This window comes from Gymnoscopelus braueri, assembly GCF_963280865.1.
Source record: "Gymnoscopelus braueri genome assembly, chromosome: 11".
In the NCBI taxonomy this organism is placed as follows: domain Eukaryota; kingdom Metazoa; phylum Chordata; class Actinopteri; order Myctophiformes; family Myctophidae; genus Gymnoscopelus; species Gymnoscopelus braueri.
In genome coordinates, this window is record NC_137613.1 from 28,568,905 (window position 1) to 28,587,424 (window position 18,520).

Genomic DNA, 18,520 nt, shown 5'->3' on the forward strand with positions numbered 1-18,520 from the left:
TGTGGTGGTGCAGTATTCAAGGCAGTATACACACGAATAAACGCCTTGTGGGCTGGGTCGCAGTTCCTCACTGATTATTTATTCTGCACTCGATTGTACTGTATATCTGTAAGTGTTCGGTTGTCTAAAGCTGTATTTATACCACAAGTTGCTGCCATTGTAAATTAAAGTGGATGGTTTGGTTACGTTAACTAAAGGAAAAACATCTACGAGACACCATAGTTATGCAAACTAGATAATACCAGTTTTATTTGTAGATTTACCCTCTAGGAGACAGGGGAACATAAAGCCAATTTAATGCGTCGTCATACAACCACGTCGCTTGCCGGAAATAACAGATTTTCGGCGATCAACATGGCCGTACAACTATGTATAAATTAAGCTTAAGACTTTTAGAAAAGGAGAATAAGTCATGAAATATGCTTTCTTCTGTGTTCAAAACAAATACATCGTTTTCTGTCTTTTTTTACAAGCAAAAATATTTCTTTTTACACAACGTTTTAAAAAGAACACTATGTACATCTTGGAAACACATTACATGCCACTGAATCTCTCTGGTGGAGGGAGGGGGGGTGCTTTCATTTAGCCCTCCCAGCACACTGGAAAACTTCAAGTAATTACTTATAAAAAATAGAACATTTTATTTCTGCCTCTGAAAAAGGTCCTCAAAAAAATACAGGTACTGTATATTAACATTACAAATTGGCAATGCATAGCCCCTATTTTTCAGTTCACTTTGTTGAGCCTTAACCTTAATTGAATAAAATGCAAAGGCTGCAAAAACCTGAACAAATGACATACGTTAAATGGTAAAAAATGACCTGTAAAGCAAATAAAATAATAAAAAACAAAGGATGCATTTTCTGTGAGGCCACAAGCAGCAGCGCCAACAGGGAGATTGAGCTGGTGTGTTTGTCTTTTAAAAAACTAATGTCCTTCCTTCAGAAGAATGTTGAAGTGTGAAGTAAACAGTGAAGAGATGGTGCATAAAAGCAGCTGAGGAACAAATGAAAGACTGCAAGGTACTTGGGACTGAGCATAGAGATGTTTGATGTGGGGATTAAGGAGGGATAGAGCTCAGTGTGGAGGAAATTGAAGCCTGATTTATACTTCATACAACGGTGTCACGCGCTGAAAACAGCCGGTCTACAAGATCACATCATGCCTGTAAAGTGTTGTGCTCTAGGGCTGGGCAATTTGGTCAAACTAAAATCTCACAATATTTTTGAACAAATACCTCTATTGATATTGTGACAATAAAATATTTTAGGCAATCTATAAGCTCACAACACTTTGCAACGCATTGTCGTGAGCTTGTAGATTGGCTTTTTGAAGTAATTAAAACCAGGAAAAGCCCACAAACATATTTGGGGTCATTTTAACATCTACTCAGACTTTCGGTGTGCACCTCAGACAGTTTCAAAGTTATTTGATTCAGTGAGGAAAAAACAACAGGGCACTAAGGAGTAAAAAAAGAGGAATAGCCAACATGTTTCAACCTCAGAAGGTCTTCATCAGGTCATTTTCGCCCTGATGAAGACCTTCGGAGGTCGAAACATGTTGGCAGTTGCCTTTTAATAAATAAAGGCTATTCCTCCTTTTTACTCCTGAGTGCCCGGATCATCGGTAGTTTTTTCTCATGTTGATCCCGTTTGATCCGCACCTGGTTATTGTTTTTTCTCTTGTTTGATTCAGTATTTAGATATTGGATTTTTATTTTATCAGTCACACCCCCTTCCTATATAAACCCATTATAACTTCAAACTAGTTAGATTCATTGAAAACTCACGTTCTTGGTTCTGGTGACTGATATTGTCTTTCTATTGCATGAGGGAGTAGCGTTTTTGCTTCTGGTCATACTTGATCTTGCACTTCTTGTCGATGCCATGTGAGCCCAGGATGTGAGCACAGAATATTAACCACATCTGGACAGCCAAACGTGTAGGCAAAACCGAGAAGCGTCTCAAAGCAAGCCTCATCAGTGACACTGTCGTATGACAGAGCATAATTATGCATGAGTGAAGGGGTGGGTAGGCATGATGGAGAAAGGCTTCAGCAGAAACTGAATGAATTTGGATAGTTGCCACTGTGCCAGGCAACCAAAAAGACAAGCAGGCTACATAACAGGAGTTTAGGTGTTGGGGGTGGCTTTGGATTGGATGAGAAGGAAATTGGTAAAGAGCCGGAGGTCCCTGCCGAGGTTGGCTTTGCTGCCGGAGCTGTGGTCTTGACGGGTTAGCTGTCGCTGGTTTTTGCCCTGTTACGAGACAACAAAAAAACAACAGGGTCCAACAGGGTTGAATTCAGAACCAGATACAAACGACAACTGTTGAGACTTTGAGTGCAGGGCAAAGTGATCCAAGGAATTTACGTGTGCCAGAAATTAGACATGTTTGGTCACTGTCATGGCCACCTGAAGTTGACGTTCTACACTTTAGATGGTGTAAATTGATACAGCCTGGTCCATTATGTGTGTACAATACACACAAAGTAAAATCCTCAGCATCTTTGGATCACTTTGATCATCACAGCATTCACTCATTTTACATTGTGGCAATAGCAGCAATCATTTTAATAAGCATCATCATGTCATGCTGTGTTCAGATGCTCTTGATAACTTGACTAAAGTTAAGATCTGTCTCCAGCTGCAAACCTCCAACAGAAATACTGGACATTTTGCAAAAACAAATATGAACTGAATTGTAGGAGCATTGGAACACCACATTAAGTTTGAATGTTTGCCACCTATGCCCTTGACAGGTAACAGAAGTTGGATTGCACTTCACTGGAAGGTTTTTCAAAGATGTCATCAGGAGTGAAAAGCGCTTAGAAACAGGTGACCCTGCAGCCAAAGTTTAATGTCCTTTTCATAACAAGGCAGGAGTCAAATAAAATAAAACAAAGGCGTTAGTATGAAGGTTAAATTAGCTTAAAGCGTGGTGCTTAAAGCTAGGTCCAGCTGCACAGGTATTTCTATAGAATCCGTACTTCTAACATATTTTGGAGAGTCAGAGGATAATTATATGCCAACGATTTCAGCAAACTGCATATCGAGGGAGATTGTCCTGGCGGTAAAATGACGCCCTCATGACTTACTGTAAGACTGTGCCAGAGGACAACATGACACACCTCATTCAGCCACTGTAATCAATACTGGCATTGTCCGAATTGACCATAATCTCTCAATCAAATTGCACCCCGTTTCCCAGTTATATCTTAAACATACAAGTCATAAATCCATCCAAAAATACTATACCTGCTGCCATTTAAACCCCACTATCTACTTACTAACATAGCCTTGCTTTGATTCTGAAAGGAACTTGGAGATCCCATGAAATGAAAACCAACTTCACCTGTTGAGCAATATAATTAGCCACAATGTATGAAGAAATATATATATATAAAAAAAAGAGAAAAGATAAAGGTTTCCAAATAAAGGATTTGTTACTCTATTGGCGTCGCCTTAGTGCGTTACAACCTTTAAGCAAGCCATCCCATATTGATGTTCATCGCTCAGCAGGTGCTACCAAATAGGGTCATTTGCAATTTTCAAAGTTCTGCTGGTTAGACATTTTAGTGCACCGCTGAGAGCCTTGATTTGCATTCAACAGGTCCTTGAATACAGCTAAGCAACCAGCTTGCCTAATTTGTAAACTATTTACACCTAAACTCGACAATTTACCATTTAAACTATTTACCATTTAAAAAAAGCATTAACGTTGCCGCTATCCATGTCTTTGACCAACTGCTGTCAAGCAGAAAACTACATCTTGTTCAACTGCAGCACCATTTCAGGGCTTAAAATGTACTGCTTTTCAAAGATTACAAGTGTTGGTTGTTGAATTTCGTAGTGGCTAATTCGGTCGACAGAAAAAGGATTCCTGGTAGATATTGCGCAACCTGGTTAAAGAGGGGTGAAATCTACACATCTTCTATTTCCCTCTTTCTAAAAATTCTCTTTGACTGATAATTAACCCCCGACCCAGAGAGGCAGTAGGGGAAGTTTAACCTCGGTTTCAGATTTTGAGCTGAGCTGGATGACTAAAAGGTACGGTATACTGTAACATTCAAGTACCTGTGAGTGAGTGGCTAGTGTCGTTTACGGTCATATTACAGTGTTTATTATAGCCACACTCTAAACTGTCTTAACTTCCAGTCTTTGCAAAAATAAATATTTAGATTACCACTAAGATCAACCCTGTAGTTATTGTCTTTTGAAGTACTATCCAGTATTGAGGTACAGTATGCAAAATATTTGATTGGTTAGAGAACAGGACAAATAAACACTTCACAATAGAAAATGTGCCACCAAATGCATCAGTGCTCCCAAATTTAATTTCCCAGTTGCAGTTTTAACTTTGTATACTAATCACTAAATGGTCCCACTTTAGAGACTGCACCTTAACCTGAGGCCAGTAACTACAAACAACCATTTACTGCAAACACACACACATATACACACACACCATGCCACAGTGCAGCCTTACGTGAACACAACTACAGACCACCAGAGCCAAGCAAGACAAAGAATGAACACAACCCCGACAGAAATCAAAAAGCACCGCAGACACAAAGGACACACACACAGACACACACACACACTCCTTGACGTACAAGTCTTGGTTTTCTTTTTAAAACCTGCGGGTAAACCTCCTCTAAAAGTCTTCTTTCATGGGTGTTGCTGTCACAGAGGGGAGCAAAGTTACACTGCACCCCCCTGGACAGGCCAGCTCTGGTCATGTACAGCAAATGCAGCCCAAACTGTCCGAGAAGAACCACAGTAACAGATTAAAACCTTGTTGCCAGATATGGTGCACTTTGGCTTTGTTCATGTGGAACCCAGGAAGAATAGCTGCCATCTTCGCAGCAACTGATGGGAATCAGAATAAACTAATTACTGGGAAAAAAAGTAAAACACTGAAATGACCTGCCCTGTTATTACGTGCACTGTCAATCAACATGATTGATCTGTCAGTTATACTTTAACTGGCTTGCCTTTTTTAACCCCTTAAACCCTATATGATTCGGTGACCGGGGTCCACCAGGGGTCTGAATGTTCACCCCATTAGGTTTTCATGTGTTTAAGAACCTCACCGACTAGACCTAACTAAGCGAGTCATATGACTGACCGAGGCTGTTGGGACAGAGCTGTCAGGGAGAGAGGGGGAGGAATGTAAATATAGAGAAAGGCCTTTAACTTGTGTCATGAGGTGGCTGAGTCATGCACTGGGGGCTCGTGGGGAGTATGATTTCCCCTCTATAAGTCAACACTGCTTTGTTCTCTTACTGATAGTGGAGTCATGTGTGGTGAAGATGGTCATTCTTATTTCCCTTCCTGCACTAAATATTAAGAGGTCATGGGTTGAAATCATGCCAGAGAGGAACTTAAAAGGGCAGGATGGCTGCAGTTTATGTGGATTTTCACAGATGGAATGACTTTCAGTGAGCGTTGCACCAACACCAGTATGCTGTGGTATACGTATCTGGCTCGTACACTGATGAATTACACCAAAACTGAGCTTATTTAGTTTGCTTAAAGTAGTGGATTCAATCAATCAATCAATTGCTGAAACTGACCATGAAAGCTAGCATTGGTGCAACCCTGCAGTCACTTTAACAGAAAATCACAGTGATACAAAAGATGCATGAATTAGAGCAGGGGTGGGCAACCTTTTCGGGCATACAATCACAGTTTTCCAGGGCATCACCCAATGCCCAGACATTGAAAATCACCATTGCTTTTACGTCTTATTATAGGCTGCTAATTAGAATAATACAAGCATAGCAGTCAATTTAACAACCTGGCATCCCTAGATAAAAATTATCAAAACAAACTGATTACCTCAAAAGCCCAGGCTGATCACTGATCACAAAAACGAGGTGGTTGCTCACCCCTGAATTAGAGTGTGACACACAAAATCCGAACTATATGCTTGGTATACAGCATAAGGGAGTTTTTAGGACAGGAATAATCACCTCTTCCTCTTCTTTTCTGTGTCGTTGATTCTGGGTTTGTTTTGCTGGGGTGTCTTGGCTGTGGTCGTCTTGGAGAAGTTGTCTTCTCTGCGTCTCTTTCTGTGTAGAAAAACAAAGCACTGTGCTAATCAAACTGGTCAAATTATAAAGCAGATTTACATTTACTGTGATATTTTCAAATGAAAAATATGATAACTTATATTCTGATAGCAATCATTGTTATAGAGTGTTTAGTAACAGGCGACTCCTCGTCTCTCCAACTCTTTAGTGAATTTATTTTCATGTCAGGATACCAGTTTTATCCAATCAGGGGGGAGATCTCATGCAGGACACAAGATAAACAAGGGAAATTGGAAGTGACTAAACAAACAAAAATGAGCAGACAAAATTGGAACACTATTAAACTGAATCTTTATGGAGTTGATTTAAGTCAAGTTGATCTTGATTGGATAAAATGTGTAGTGTCTTGATTGCGGTGAGTGCAGAGTGCAGTGCAGACAGAATGTATACTAACTGCGTTGTGCTTGCGTCCACCTCCTGCTCTTTGCAGGGGGGCGGAGTAGAGGTTCTGTCCTCCTGTGTGCAGTCTCCGTCCGCCTCTGGCTGGGGTTCGTCCCGCTGGCTGATGCCGTTGCACCTCTCTGGGGGACACTTGGACTCGGGCTGGGCCGGCGGAGGAGAGTCAGACACTGGGTCCTGGTCCTCCTTAGAGAGCTCTCGCCACCGCTTCTAGAAGAAGAAATGAGAAACACAGACAGACAAGTCATTCAATAATATCTAACAATCTACAACTTGATGCAATATAGCCAAATATGCAAATTATTCATGCAATATTTTAATATAATTTGAATTTAAACACTATAATACTTTGTTGTACGACAAATAGAGAAAATAGCCGATCTACAAGCTCACAATTTGTTACATTGCAACGAGTTGTGAGCTTGTATATTTTACAAAATTTGTCAAAATAGAAATTTTAATGTATTTGCCCAAAATAGGTTTGCCAGGGTTAATGTGCTTTAACTATTTTACAGTATACAGCAAAACATATAACATATGGAGACAAATATTGCAATATCCAACACCACAACAAAAAAAGAGGGAGGTGGACCACTGACTGGACCTTCAAACACCTTATTCTTAAATATTTTTTTTATTCAACATTTTCTACTGAAAATGTGCCCCAGCGTTCAAGACTAGCCTCTCTCACTCCGTATATGAAGATTCCCACTTTTCCACTTAGATGAATGTCCGGAATCTAATCCAGCCCTACAGCATCAATCTCAGTAGGGAGCCGTTTCCTGGACCCACTTCATCTGTCTGTTAAAAAAAAACGCACCTCCGTGAAGGAGAGATGAAAAACGGAGGCTAGATGGTGTTCTGGGAACCAAGCCAGAGGAGCTGATTCACTCCACTCAAGGTGTGTGTGTGTGTGTGTGTGTGTGTGTGTGTGTGTGTGTGTGTGTGTGTGTGTGTGTGTGTGTGTGTGTGTGTGTGTGTGTGTGTGTGTGTGTGTGTGTGTGTGTGTGTGTGTGTGTGTGTGTGTGTACAAGAGAGAGAGACTCACAGACAAAGATAAAAGGGAAATCAAAGAGGAACAAAAGTTAACTTAACACTAGTCTATACCCGGGGATGTGCGCAGTCAAAAGTATTTGCAGACTTTGGTTTATATACAGTTAATCCTCTGACTCGATCTGTAGCCTACTCTCTGCCTAGCGCAGCGCTGACACACACACACACACACACACACACACACACAGGATCCATCTTCATGGTCATAGAGAGAGAAAGGTTTTTGTCCCGGCCAGCTCGTGTCGTCTCTCAACGTGAAAATACTTGAAATAATGTACTTTCTGACACGTAGTGAGATCGCACATAATAAGCGCTGCCTCCGTTGCATCAATGCCCGAGTAAACAATCTACACACTCATCGCTCACGCTATTGGCACCGAGAGCTGCAGCCTGTAGCCAAGTCTACCCGGGGACTGGCCACTGGTTGGGACCGTGATAACAAGAGTACATCCCATAGCCTGGGGGAGCGTAACCGGGACAACAGACCCCGTGGCCGCTAACGCAGTTAGCACCAAGAGCTAACAGAGTACATCCCATAGACTGGGGGACCGTAGCCATGACAACAAACCCTGTGGCCCCGTGGCCGAGCATGCTCAGTAACGGCGAAACGGTTGTACAGTTAGTTTCCAGAAAAATGCTAATAAACAGCTTGAATTGTGGCGAAGTGAAAAACGGGCTTCCTCACGGTGTGCATATGCTAATGGTCAATGGCTGTGTGCAAGTTCTGAGCAATTGCTTAAGCCACTGAGGAGAACCAAGCAATTGCTTAAGCCACTGAGGAGAACCAAGCAAGACAGTGTGTGTGTGTGTGTGTGTGTGACTGACTTCCTTAAAAAGATATGTAGGATTGTGTGTGTGTGTGTGTGTGTCAGTACCTGTACAGAGGAGTCTCCCATAATAGATTTGGCTCCTTCCAAAACAGCCATGTAAGAGAAGCGCAGCTGGTCTGGGGTCTGTATGAGGCCCATGCGGTACTTCCTCATGTCCAGTAGGATGCTTTTGATGTCCACAGATGACGGTTCTTTCCTCTTGTCCATCTGTCCGGGATCATAGACACGCTCAGTTCAGAGTAAGACTGAAGCCTGATTAATACTGCCAAAGATTGCCGATCTATAAGGTCACAATGCAATACAGTGTGAGCTTATGGTCTATTTTAGGCAAGCGACACCATCGTACGACAGAGTATGAATTAAACATAAGTATCAATCAACAGCATGAACAAATGATAGATTTCACTGTTTTTATTTACTTTTATTAACCGCTGTTTTATTGAAACCGCTGGGCCGGTGTGTTTCTTATCATTCCGGGCTTATTTATAGGGTAGTAATGTCTGTTTCCGAGCTTATTCTGCTTATTCAGTTGTGCTGCTCATCCCACACATGCATGTTCCTTACACATAGGGCACTATTTAAAAGGGAAATAAACAGGCTTTCCAACGGTGCAAAAGGTATTGCCAAGAAGCATTGTTACAACAACAGAGACTTAATCTACCAAACACACATTTCCGAACTTCTTTCCTCCAATGTTTATATTTGGGTTCATTCTGAGACTTTGGCAGTCCGCCACAATTAATTTAATTAAATACTATATACAGTGTATTGTTGTGAGGAGGTGGGGTCCTTGAGAATTGTTCAAAATATGCTAGTGGTCCAGAGTGCAAAAAAGGTTGAAAACCAGGATAAGAACCAGAGGCTTACCAAGACCAGACAAGTGTCCACTAGTGAGAACGTCCCTGAGCGTCCGATCCCTGCGCTACAGTGCACCACCGCTGGCCCATGATCCGAGTCCAGAGAACCAGATTCCCGAACTTTGAACAGGAAGTTGAGGAAGGACGCTGGGGATTCTGGGACACCAAAGTCAGGCCACGTGGTGTAATGAAAGTGGTGGATTTTTCTCTTCTCCCCTGTCTGCAATGTTAATGGAGAAAAAAGGAAAACAGTGTTAACCACTTAAGCCCCATCTCATAAACATCGAAAATAGCCGATCTACAAGCTGACAATCAGAAGCATTGACTATTTTCACAATTTTGGGAAATGTTTGAAAATATTTGCTTATAATGACGTGCCCAAAACAGGGATGCCTGGTTGAAAGTGATTAAAAGGTCCAGTGCAATAAGAATTGCACATCTCTATTTGAATTCAGTTATTTTAATTGAATTTCCTTTATTTTTCTCTGATTGACCATATTGAATAAGGTGCACGTCGAATTTGTCCCATTAATGGACCTTTTGTTCTCCGGTTTTGAAGATGTGACCAAGTGTATGGATTATACGTATGCATAACTAGTAAATAAGTGACCAAGTAGAGAGACAGTTTCCTCCCCTTATATGTTTGTATTTGTATGTTTTGTATGTTCGGTTTGTTTGTTAGTAATGTGCTAGTCTTTTCTTTTTTGTGTATGTTTGTTTTCATGTTCTGAAAAATCCATTAATGACGTTAATGTAAAGTCACCCAAAATCATCACAGCTTTGAAAAACTCTCTGGCTGTCAACAGAATAAAACTGATTTAGGAGGAATCCTTCTATTTTGTAAATTATATCTCAATTGTTGCAGGGTCACTGGATGTTTTTTGAGTAAAGATAGGAATATTGGAGTGCAGTGGACAGCAAAGTTCTAGAGAAGTTATCATCATCAGTATGACAGAATGCTTGTGCTTCTTACGTTAGCATTCTGCAGCTCTAGCACTCTGGTGGTGTAATAGGACTTGACGTCCTCCGATAGCAGCGTAACCACAAATCGTGTGTCTCGGAAGGCCATCTCCCGCTCTTCCGCCGTGGGCCAATACTGAGCACACTTTTCCTGAGAAATAGAGAGAGGTTTTGTGACATCAAAACATTAACATGCTTGCAGCAAAAACACTTTGACATGCTCTCCCCATTGAGACCTGAAGCCGATTCTACATGTCTCCTAAATCTCAACATTATTCTGAAAAACGTATGTTTCTATATCAGTGGTGCTCAATCTTTTTCATGTCAAGAATCCACAAAATTATATGTATTTGGCCACGGACCCCCATCAAAATATCTTGTTCCAGGGACCCCCCAGAAGCAAAGATTTGAGTTAAAATGTTCGCTTAAAAATATATATATTCAAAGATTTGCACACATTTTCACGATTTTTCAAAAATAGCAGATCTACAAGCTCGTAGCGCGGCACTCGGTGCCGCGCTACGAAAAAAGCAGATCTACAAGCTCACAACTATTTTGATCAGCTATTTAACTATTTGATGTACAGCAAAGTACATAGGATTTAAGTGGTTAATGAATCCTGCTCGACTTTGGCACATGGATTACTGGGACATTACACTACAGAACTGACACAGATGCCTGTTATTAAGGATAGCTGCTGTAAACGATTCATTATATTGTCGAGGGTCTGTACAAATACAGGATATATCAATTTCTAGGTGATAGATGAATGTTTACTGGAGATAGATTGTACATTTATACTTATAATTATTGATAGAGAATATACATTATATTAACCCAGTCAGTCAGACCAAAGGCAGATAGATGGCCTCAGTCAGACTGTAAATCCACTTATTTTATTTTTGTTCAATTTGTATTTTGTATTTTATACGCATCTCTCTCTAGTCTTACCTGTACCTATCCCGTTTAATGCTTACTGCTGTTGCTGGGACACCCGCATAAACCACAGTCTTATACACCATTTTATCTTATCAAGCATACAGTACATATCCATCACTGTTTCAGGTCTATGCAGGTCTATTATCTTTCCCTGCAATGGAAGATGTTTTGCCTTGTTAGGTAAATATTTCTAGACTAAGACGTTCAATCTCTTTCTGAGAAAAGAAAGGTAGATGTTTGATGCATTATCAGCCCATGCACTGTAACTACCCTCTCAAAACACTGAATTCCAAATGTCATGACCACTCATAGGAGGGAGCGCGTTAAAATTCATGGAAGCTCAAAAAACATATTCCCTGTAAATTAACCCATTCAATTGATTTCCTACATTTCATGTCATTCACGCAGAACTGTGTATGTTCTCTCCTGACAACATAGCATGTCAGTGTGTGTGTGTGTGTAACTGTAGAATATTTTGGTCTAAGTGTGTACTGTGTTTCTGTGATATGTCCAGTGTTTGGGTGTTTCCGCCATCTGGTTTATCTACTATGGTGTGTGTGTGTGTGTGTGTGTGTGTGTGTGTGTGTGTGTGTGTGTGCACACGTGTGTGTCTGATGATTAGACATTATGTATGTATGATGTATTTATGATTCTAAGTCTTACCGAGCCTTTCTCTATGACTCTGTTGAGCATGATGACAGCTTTGGTGTTCTGCTCCCAGATCATCAGCCAGAAGTGTCCACATGTGTTCCTGAGTGGGCCCTGTGGACAACACACACGCGCAAACAGTGACAAAAACAGACAGGGCACCTCCATTAATTGTACTATAGGAGCAACAGAGTTCATTAGGACAATGGGAGAGGTCAGTATCTTTTTTACTTTCTTGTTATTTTGATATCAAGTTATGACAATAAAACAGACTAACAAATTAAGAAAAAAACAGTGCTGCCCTACAGACAGGGCTGCCCTACAGACATTAACAGAAGGAAGCACAAATCAATATATAGCACTTCCAAATAATTATTTTTGATTTGTTTTGTACTTCCTGGTTCTCTCTCTCAAGGTCTGTTTTTATGTCGTTATGCCAATTGATTCCTCCCCACACACATTTTTGTGTGTTGTCACTGTGAGGTGCCCCCACCGGGAGGACGTAGAGCCTTTGTCCTACTCCCCCCGCCCAACAGTCTGACTGCTGACAGGTGCCATCCCAGCCCATAGGATTACATGCAGTGATATCGCCCTACCCACCCGGCTTCCCTCCCCAGAACACTGGCCAATTGTGTTCGTATCAGACACTCCACAAAGCCGGATGCACCACGGTGGATTCAGTGCTTAATTTGTAAATGATTAGGTGCCGGAGCTCATGAACCCGTTAAGTCTTGGCTAAATGAAACTACAGACGTTGTTGTCGACATTACACGCAATCATTCGTGGTGCTTATGTTCAAGACATGCAACCATGGAGTCGTTCGTTCATAGTGTAACGTTAGCGTTTCACTTCTAGAAATTGCATTTAAGCTTCATAAAACCGAAACTTTTATTTCCCACAGCTTATTTTTGGCAAGAATAAAAAATCCAATGCAAAAATTCCATTGACCTTTGTCGAGAGAACCAGGAAGGTGCTAACTTCCTGCTTCCGACCACAGAAATACGTAATCTCTGGACTGGAATTTCGGGAGGTCAGTTTCAGTGGAAATGTGAGGTCTCTACTGGGCACAAATAAATAAATAGATAGATACAATACATCAGCTGAGTAACACACTGTTACATTACATCAATGTGATCAGCAACGCAGTAAGCTAAAGTGAAAATGAAAGTTCACACAGAAGTCAGGGCTGTTGACACTAGTGATGATACAAAAATATGTTTAACTCATCAGCAGCACATACAACGCTTGGCACAAAACACAGAGCAAAGGGTTGGGCTGTTGACATTAAATCTTTAAAAAATATGTTGTGAATTAATGTTTTATAGTTACCACAGTTCCACCTGAACTTCAAGTCAGTGATAAAGAAGGGTTAACCACTTAAACTCTATTTGTATTTATTATTCCTGAAAATTGCCAATCTATAAACTCACAATGCGTCAAATCAATGCTAATTTTCACCTAATACACACGCCATGGTTAAAGTGGTTAACAGAAGCCATGTTGGTCCAATTTCACTCTTAATGTCACTAAATTTTCATTTCCACAGCAAATCGTGTTTTCTCTGGAATTCACTCTAATGTATTCCTTTAGAGTGAAAGGAATACATTGTATTTTTGGAAAATAAACTCAATGAATTTTCGGATATATGGCAACGGCTGTCTCACCTCTCTTTCTGTGTAGACTGTTTATCTAGTTTGCCCGGGTGACAGTAAAATGTTGTAGTACTGTAGATCTTCTATGAACGGGATGGACTAGATTTGCATAATCTCAAAAGCACCAAGGTATAATCAAACATTATCAGAAAACAAATGCCCCCGGTGTATAAGAACCTTGTCACAGTATTTTCATGACGATGGAGCTGTGGATGAGTCTGAATTACTGAGTAAATAAACACGGCTAACCTAGGGTGTGTTCACACTGTCTGCCTGTTATGAAGAAAAAGCACTGCCTACAGTGCCTTGAGTGCTTCTGCAGAAAACGAAAGACGCAACATCCTCTACCCCTGACAGCGGTACAGGGCATATAACAACCTTGTCCAGGAGCTCCTCGTTTTAAAGCTTACTAAAAGGAGTAGTTCACTAAAAAAATAAAACTTATTTTCTATCAATTAGTGTTATGAAAGTGTTCCGCTTTGGCACTTGGCCAAAAAAATGACACTGAGGGCAATAGAGGGGTAAAGTACTGTACCCGTCCACCACTGCAGTCTAGGGCTTCACAGACTCATTTATGTAGCTGGCTATGATAACAATCTACTTTGAGGGGGTCCTATCTGCAGTAGAAAACGACGTAAAGCGAGTAGTGTCAAGTCGGCACCATGCAGTGAAAATTTGCCAAAAGCTAATATCCAAACTCAGCATCTACTGTCCCTGTCTGTGAGACACCTACTGTGAAGAAGCCATCTATTCTGGGTGGTTTCTGTGCCTTGCAAGTTTCCTTCAAACAATGATATGATTTTGTTTGGGGCAGTGATGATAATACTATTGCATGACTTAAACCTTATACAGAAATGTTCATCCTTGGGATGTTCCTTTTGTCATCCAAAAGCGACACATTGTGAGCTTGTAGATTAGTGCGCTATTTTTGAAAGATTTGGAAAAGTCTTGAAGGTTTTTGAACATCGTTCCCTAATGACATGCTCAAAATAGGGACACCAGAGTTAATGTGGTTAATCACTTATCCTTCTGCCACAATCTGAAGTGAGCCATCTTGAACTTGCCTGAGTCAATATGTAACTTCTCTGGGCTTCCTCCATCACTACCAGACTGGCGTTGATGTAGTCGTTTTCTGTACTCTCTAGCTTCACCCGACTGTGATCAACTAGAATAAAGGGGGAGAGGAGAATTGTTTAGGGATTAGTTGTGACTATTGTGACTAGACTAAGGCATTTTGAGGCTTCAAGAAATATGTCAGATGAATGGTGTGGAGTCACTCACATGGGCTGACATCTCTGTATCTGTTACGATTGCGATTCTCTGGACACTTGGCGACTTTGTAGGAGCATTCATGGGACTGATTCCTGATTTCCTAATGTCAGTTCAAAGAAAAGTTTTAAAACAAGGTTACAAGTGCCCGTCTCCTATTTTGGGAACAAAAACCACAACATGATCGTACAGTTTATGTCAGGTTTGATCCAAATAACAGTCATGCCTTTCTTAAATGAGCAGTGCACACATCTATGGTGATGTCAGATCATTTAAAATAATCAATTAATGAAGAAATGAAAATAAATCGACAGATAAAATGTTAATACAATGTAAATACAAATATTTTTGATCTGGGTGTTTAGGCTCTGCTATATATTACTCCCTGCTCAGCACATTAGAAGACAACCATTTAAGATCAGGGAGATACATATACAATCCCCCCAGGGGAAAACAGAACTCTTAGGGAAAGCAGAGCCCACTGTGGTGCAGAACAATGAATAAGGCAAGCTTAAATAGACCGCCAAATTGGTCAGCTGCTTGACATGTCACATATACAGGTACATCGCCCACATAGTGGTGCACATGCGTGTAACTCCCTGAACTAGCTTGCAGGCTATGCATCATTTGCGTCCCTGATGCACTCTTCTTCATGTGTACGGTCTGACAACAAATAAGCCTGAAAATATTGTGCCCTAATGATGCTGTGTAAGACAAAGTAAATTTTGTTTACATAATTCAAGATTATTAATTAACTGTGTTTCAACCACATGCATTGCACAGACTAGCCCTGGTTCAGAGCGTTAGTGACTTCGCTCTAACATGCATCTGACACAGAAGCTCAGGCCAATATTTTCAGTTAGTAGCAGTTGCTGATGCCTTATGGACAAAATAGGCAAGAGTCAAAGCTAGGATCGTGATTAGTTAATTTTGATCATCTTCACCAGTATCAATAAAATCACATACATCAACATAAGCAGAACGTTTCATAGTTAAAGGTGATCAAAAAGGAAGTGACACATCTAAAATAAATAACCTACATCCTGCGATAGGACAGATATACCAGGCAGATGACATTAGCGCATTTCCAGAGGTGGAAAGAGTTCTAGCATGTGCTTTTTTGTGCTAGTGTACCTGTGTTTGTTTAGGAGAACATCTTTAAGTTGGATTAATTTTATTTTGATTAATACTGGTTGTACAAGTGTATGTATTATTGTATGCCAATATTACAGTAATGATTCCCTATCCCACCCCACACACATGGCAGACACATGCACAACACACACACACACACACACTCACTCTCTCAAATACACTCTCACTCACACACACAGGAATGAGCTCTCAGGCTCCTTTTGACAAGCATGCACAAAGATATGACAAACAATGCCTATGTTGTATACTGAGTCATATTTTATTTTGTCAATAGAAGATAGATGCTACTAATGACCAATGTTTCTTTATGAGAAATCTTTCTCAAAAGACTAGGTTCAAAGCAAGGCAAGCTTCAATGGCATCTCCTCCTGACTGTCATTATAACAGCACAAGCAAAGACTACTCTAATGTAAAGTGGCAGAGAAATCTACTCATTAAATTAATTAGTACTGGTTATAGAATGTACTCAAAATCGTACACGTACATAAAATAAATGCTCAATAAAAGTTAAGAAATTACTTTACACCTCTGGGTCTTGACACACATGTAAAAGAACGGGATCTTTCCACGGGACAGGTGAAGTATTGAGATATACCGGGTTAGAAATATACCAACAGTCTCATGTAGCATTATTAGCCAGCTAGCGAAATGCGCGTTTGCTTGACTGTCAAGCCAGCAGCGCTGTTAGCCACATGCTAAGCTCACACACCACTTACTATGTATAGGTTTTGCCACCGGCCCTCTGAATCCATGTCTTCAAATTCTTGGTCCATTTTCAACGTGACAATTAATATAATTATGATAATTAAGATATTTAACTCGTTTCGGCGATTTAACTCATTACTGTCTCCGGAGTTAAGGGAGCTATAAATGCAAAGGAATCAACAGCTTATTTATGCTAGCGAGTTTAGCCTGTGTGTTGTATTTGTCCGTTATGTCTAGTGGTGGAGTTGACATCCAAAGTGAAGCTTGGTTATACTTTAGTTGCGCGCCTGCGTCGCTGCTGGCCGAAAATAGCAGATCTACAAGCTCACAGTGCATCGCTTGTCTGAATGTTTTAACTTGTAGGTCGGCTATTTTCGCGTGCGGGACTGGTGCGCAACTAATCAGGCTTAAAGGGTGAGATGTGCGCCTGCGCTGACGAGGGGTCCTTCTTCGAGAGCTGTCAAATCTACATCCCATCACCCGGAGGGATGATGATCCGTCGTGCTGTGAATGGCTAGCCGGTTGCGAGGAGACAACATTCTCTTGACATTAAAGTGCCATAAATATATCTATGTTAAAGTATTTAGAAATGACTGTGGCGAGCAGAGGTAGTTCTGACCAGATTGATAAATAAGATGGGCAATTATTAGCTCTTAACACCTGTTAATTAATTGTCGGTAGTTTGATAAATATATGTATTATATGTTTTTTCCTGACGACCCAGGAAGGTAAATTTACCGCCCTTGACAACCAACCACAGCGCCATCGGCCCTCTGGGCTGTGGGATCCATCTTCGTCCAAGATCTTCGAGTGACAAACGAGATCTCAAGCTGTCTTCGGCTTCTGTATAGTTTATCATTGGATTGCTCATATAACATATTTTTGTAATACTACTAGAAGTAATATAATATAATAATAATAATAATAATAATAATAATAATAATAATAATAATAATAATAGTTAAGTGAGAACACCACAATATGCTGTCTAAAGAAATCTAATTAGCAATAGCCTAATAATTAGTAACATTGCATTAGATTTCTCCATACAAACAATGGTTTTTGTTGTTCAACAGCATCCTATACAGTAAAAGTATGTTTGAGAGGAATTTATGCTTTTCTACTAACTGAGAGCAAAGTAAAAGAGTCCACTTAATATCACCCCAAAAGATCAAATTCCACCTAAACTAAAGCTATGTTTACAAGACTATATTTCTTTCTTTTTTTTAGGTTAATTGCATTCTGACTCTTTTTCTTTTTTTATTCTTTGAGGTAGAGCGCAGACACCATTCTGTTTCATACCTCAGCAAATCGTATGAAGAGAAGAGTTACCATTCTAAACGTATCTACTAATACGTACGTAGCCTACTAATACAGAAGAGTATCTTCAAACAGTTAATGTTAGCTGTGGGACCTGTGTGAATTGTGTGACTTTCTTAAACTGTATTGCAGTTGGTGCTCATTTCATAAACTAGCAAACTGATGTTTGTTTAAAACAAATGAACCTTTATAATGTTTCCTCTTTTTCTTATCATCATGTGTGTGTGTGTGTGTGTGTGTGTGTGTGGGTGTGTGTGTGGGTGGGTGGGTGGGTGTGTGTGTGTGTGTGTGTGTGTGTGTGTGTGTGTGTGTGTGTGTGTGCGCGCGCGGCGCGTGTGTGGTTCTCTGGTTCTTGTGGTGTGTTGCACATGAAGTAATATTATAATATTATATTGTTCTCCTTTTGTATTGTAGATGAAGGCAAGCTTGTGCTCAAAACAGAGATGGACCACAGCAAAAAAAGAGAACACAGTCATTGAAAGAAAACTGGAGACAGGGAGAGAATACAAAACTGAAGGAACAGCTTTTTCCAATTTTGGGTTTGATTCTATAAAGGCCATTATGACAGGCTCAATAGTGGCGGACAGATGACAGCAGGGGAGTGCAGATGAAACGTCTCCCTGAGTGTCTGTGGGAA

At 40.5% G+C, this 18,520-nt stretch overlaps 1 protein-coding gene across 2 annotated transcripts; it reads right to left on the reverse strand.

Annotated features, from left to right (window-relative positions):
- Positions 1–221: 221 nt before the first annotated feature.
- Positions 222–16,860, reverse strand: ptpn2b (protein tyrosine phosphatase non-receptor type 2b). Of its 2 annotated transcripts, XR_013933989.1 has the most exons (11): positions 16,575–16,860; positions 14,716–14,806; positions 14,499–14,599; positions 11,798–11,896; positions 10,209–10,346; positions 9,246–9,455; positions 8,424–8,585; positions 6,491–6,705; positions 5,977–6,075; positions 4,615–4,761; positions 222–2,257 (listed from the first exon to the last, which is right to left on the reverse strand). XR_013933989.1 is itself a non-coding variant. In XM_080441574.1 (10 exons), the coding sequence occupies exons 1-10, from the start codon at positions 16,629–16,631 to the stop codon at positions 2,236–2,238; spliced, it is 1,194 nt and encodes a 397-aa protein (XP_080297700.1). In that variant the 5' UTR covers positions 16,632–16,858; the 3' UTR covers positions 222–2,235. The 2 variants fall into 2 exon arrangements, 1 of the variants encoding a protein (XP_080297700.1); XM_080441574.1 differs by lacking the exon at positions 4,615–4,761 and having other exon boundaries at positions 16,575–16,858.
- Positions 16,861–18,520: the final 1,660 nt, after the last annotated feature.

Excerpts from the sequence above, each read along its gene's own strand:
- ptpn2b (XM_080441574.1), bottom strand. The coding sequence starts at position 16,631 with ATGGACCAAGAATTTGAAGACATGGATTCAGAGGGCCGGTGGCAAAAC. Across the intron at positions 11,897-14,498 it reads GAAGTTACATATTGACTCAG|GGCCCACTCAGGAACACATG; the intron begins GCAAGTTCAAGA and ends TGTTGTCCACAG. Across the intron at positions 9,456-10,208 it reads TAGAGCTGCAGAATGCTAAC|ACAGGGGAGAAGAGAAAAAT; the intron begins GTAAGAAGCACA and ends TTAACATTGCAG.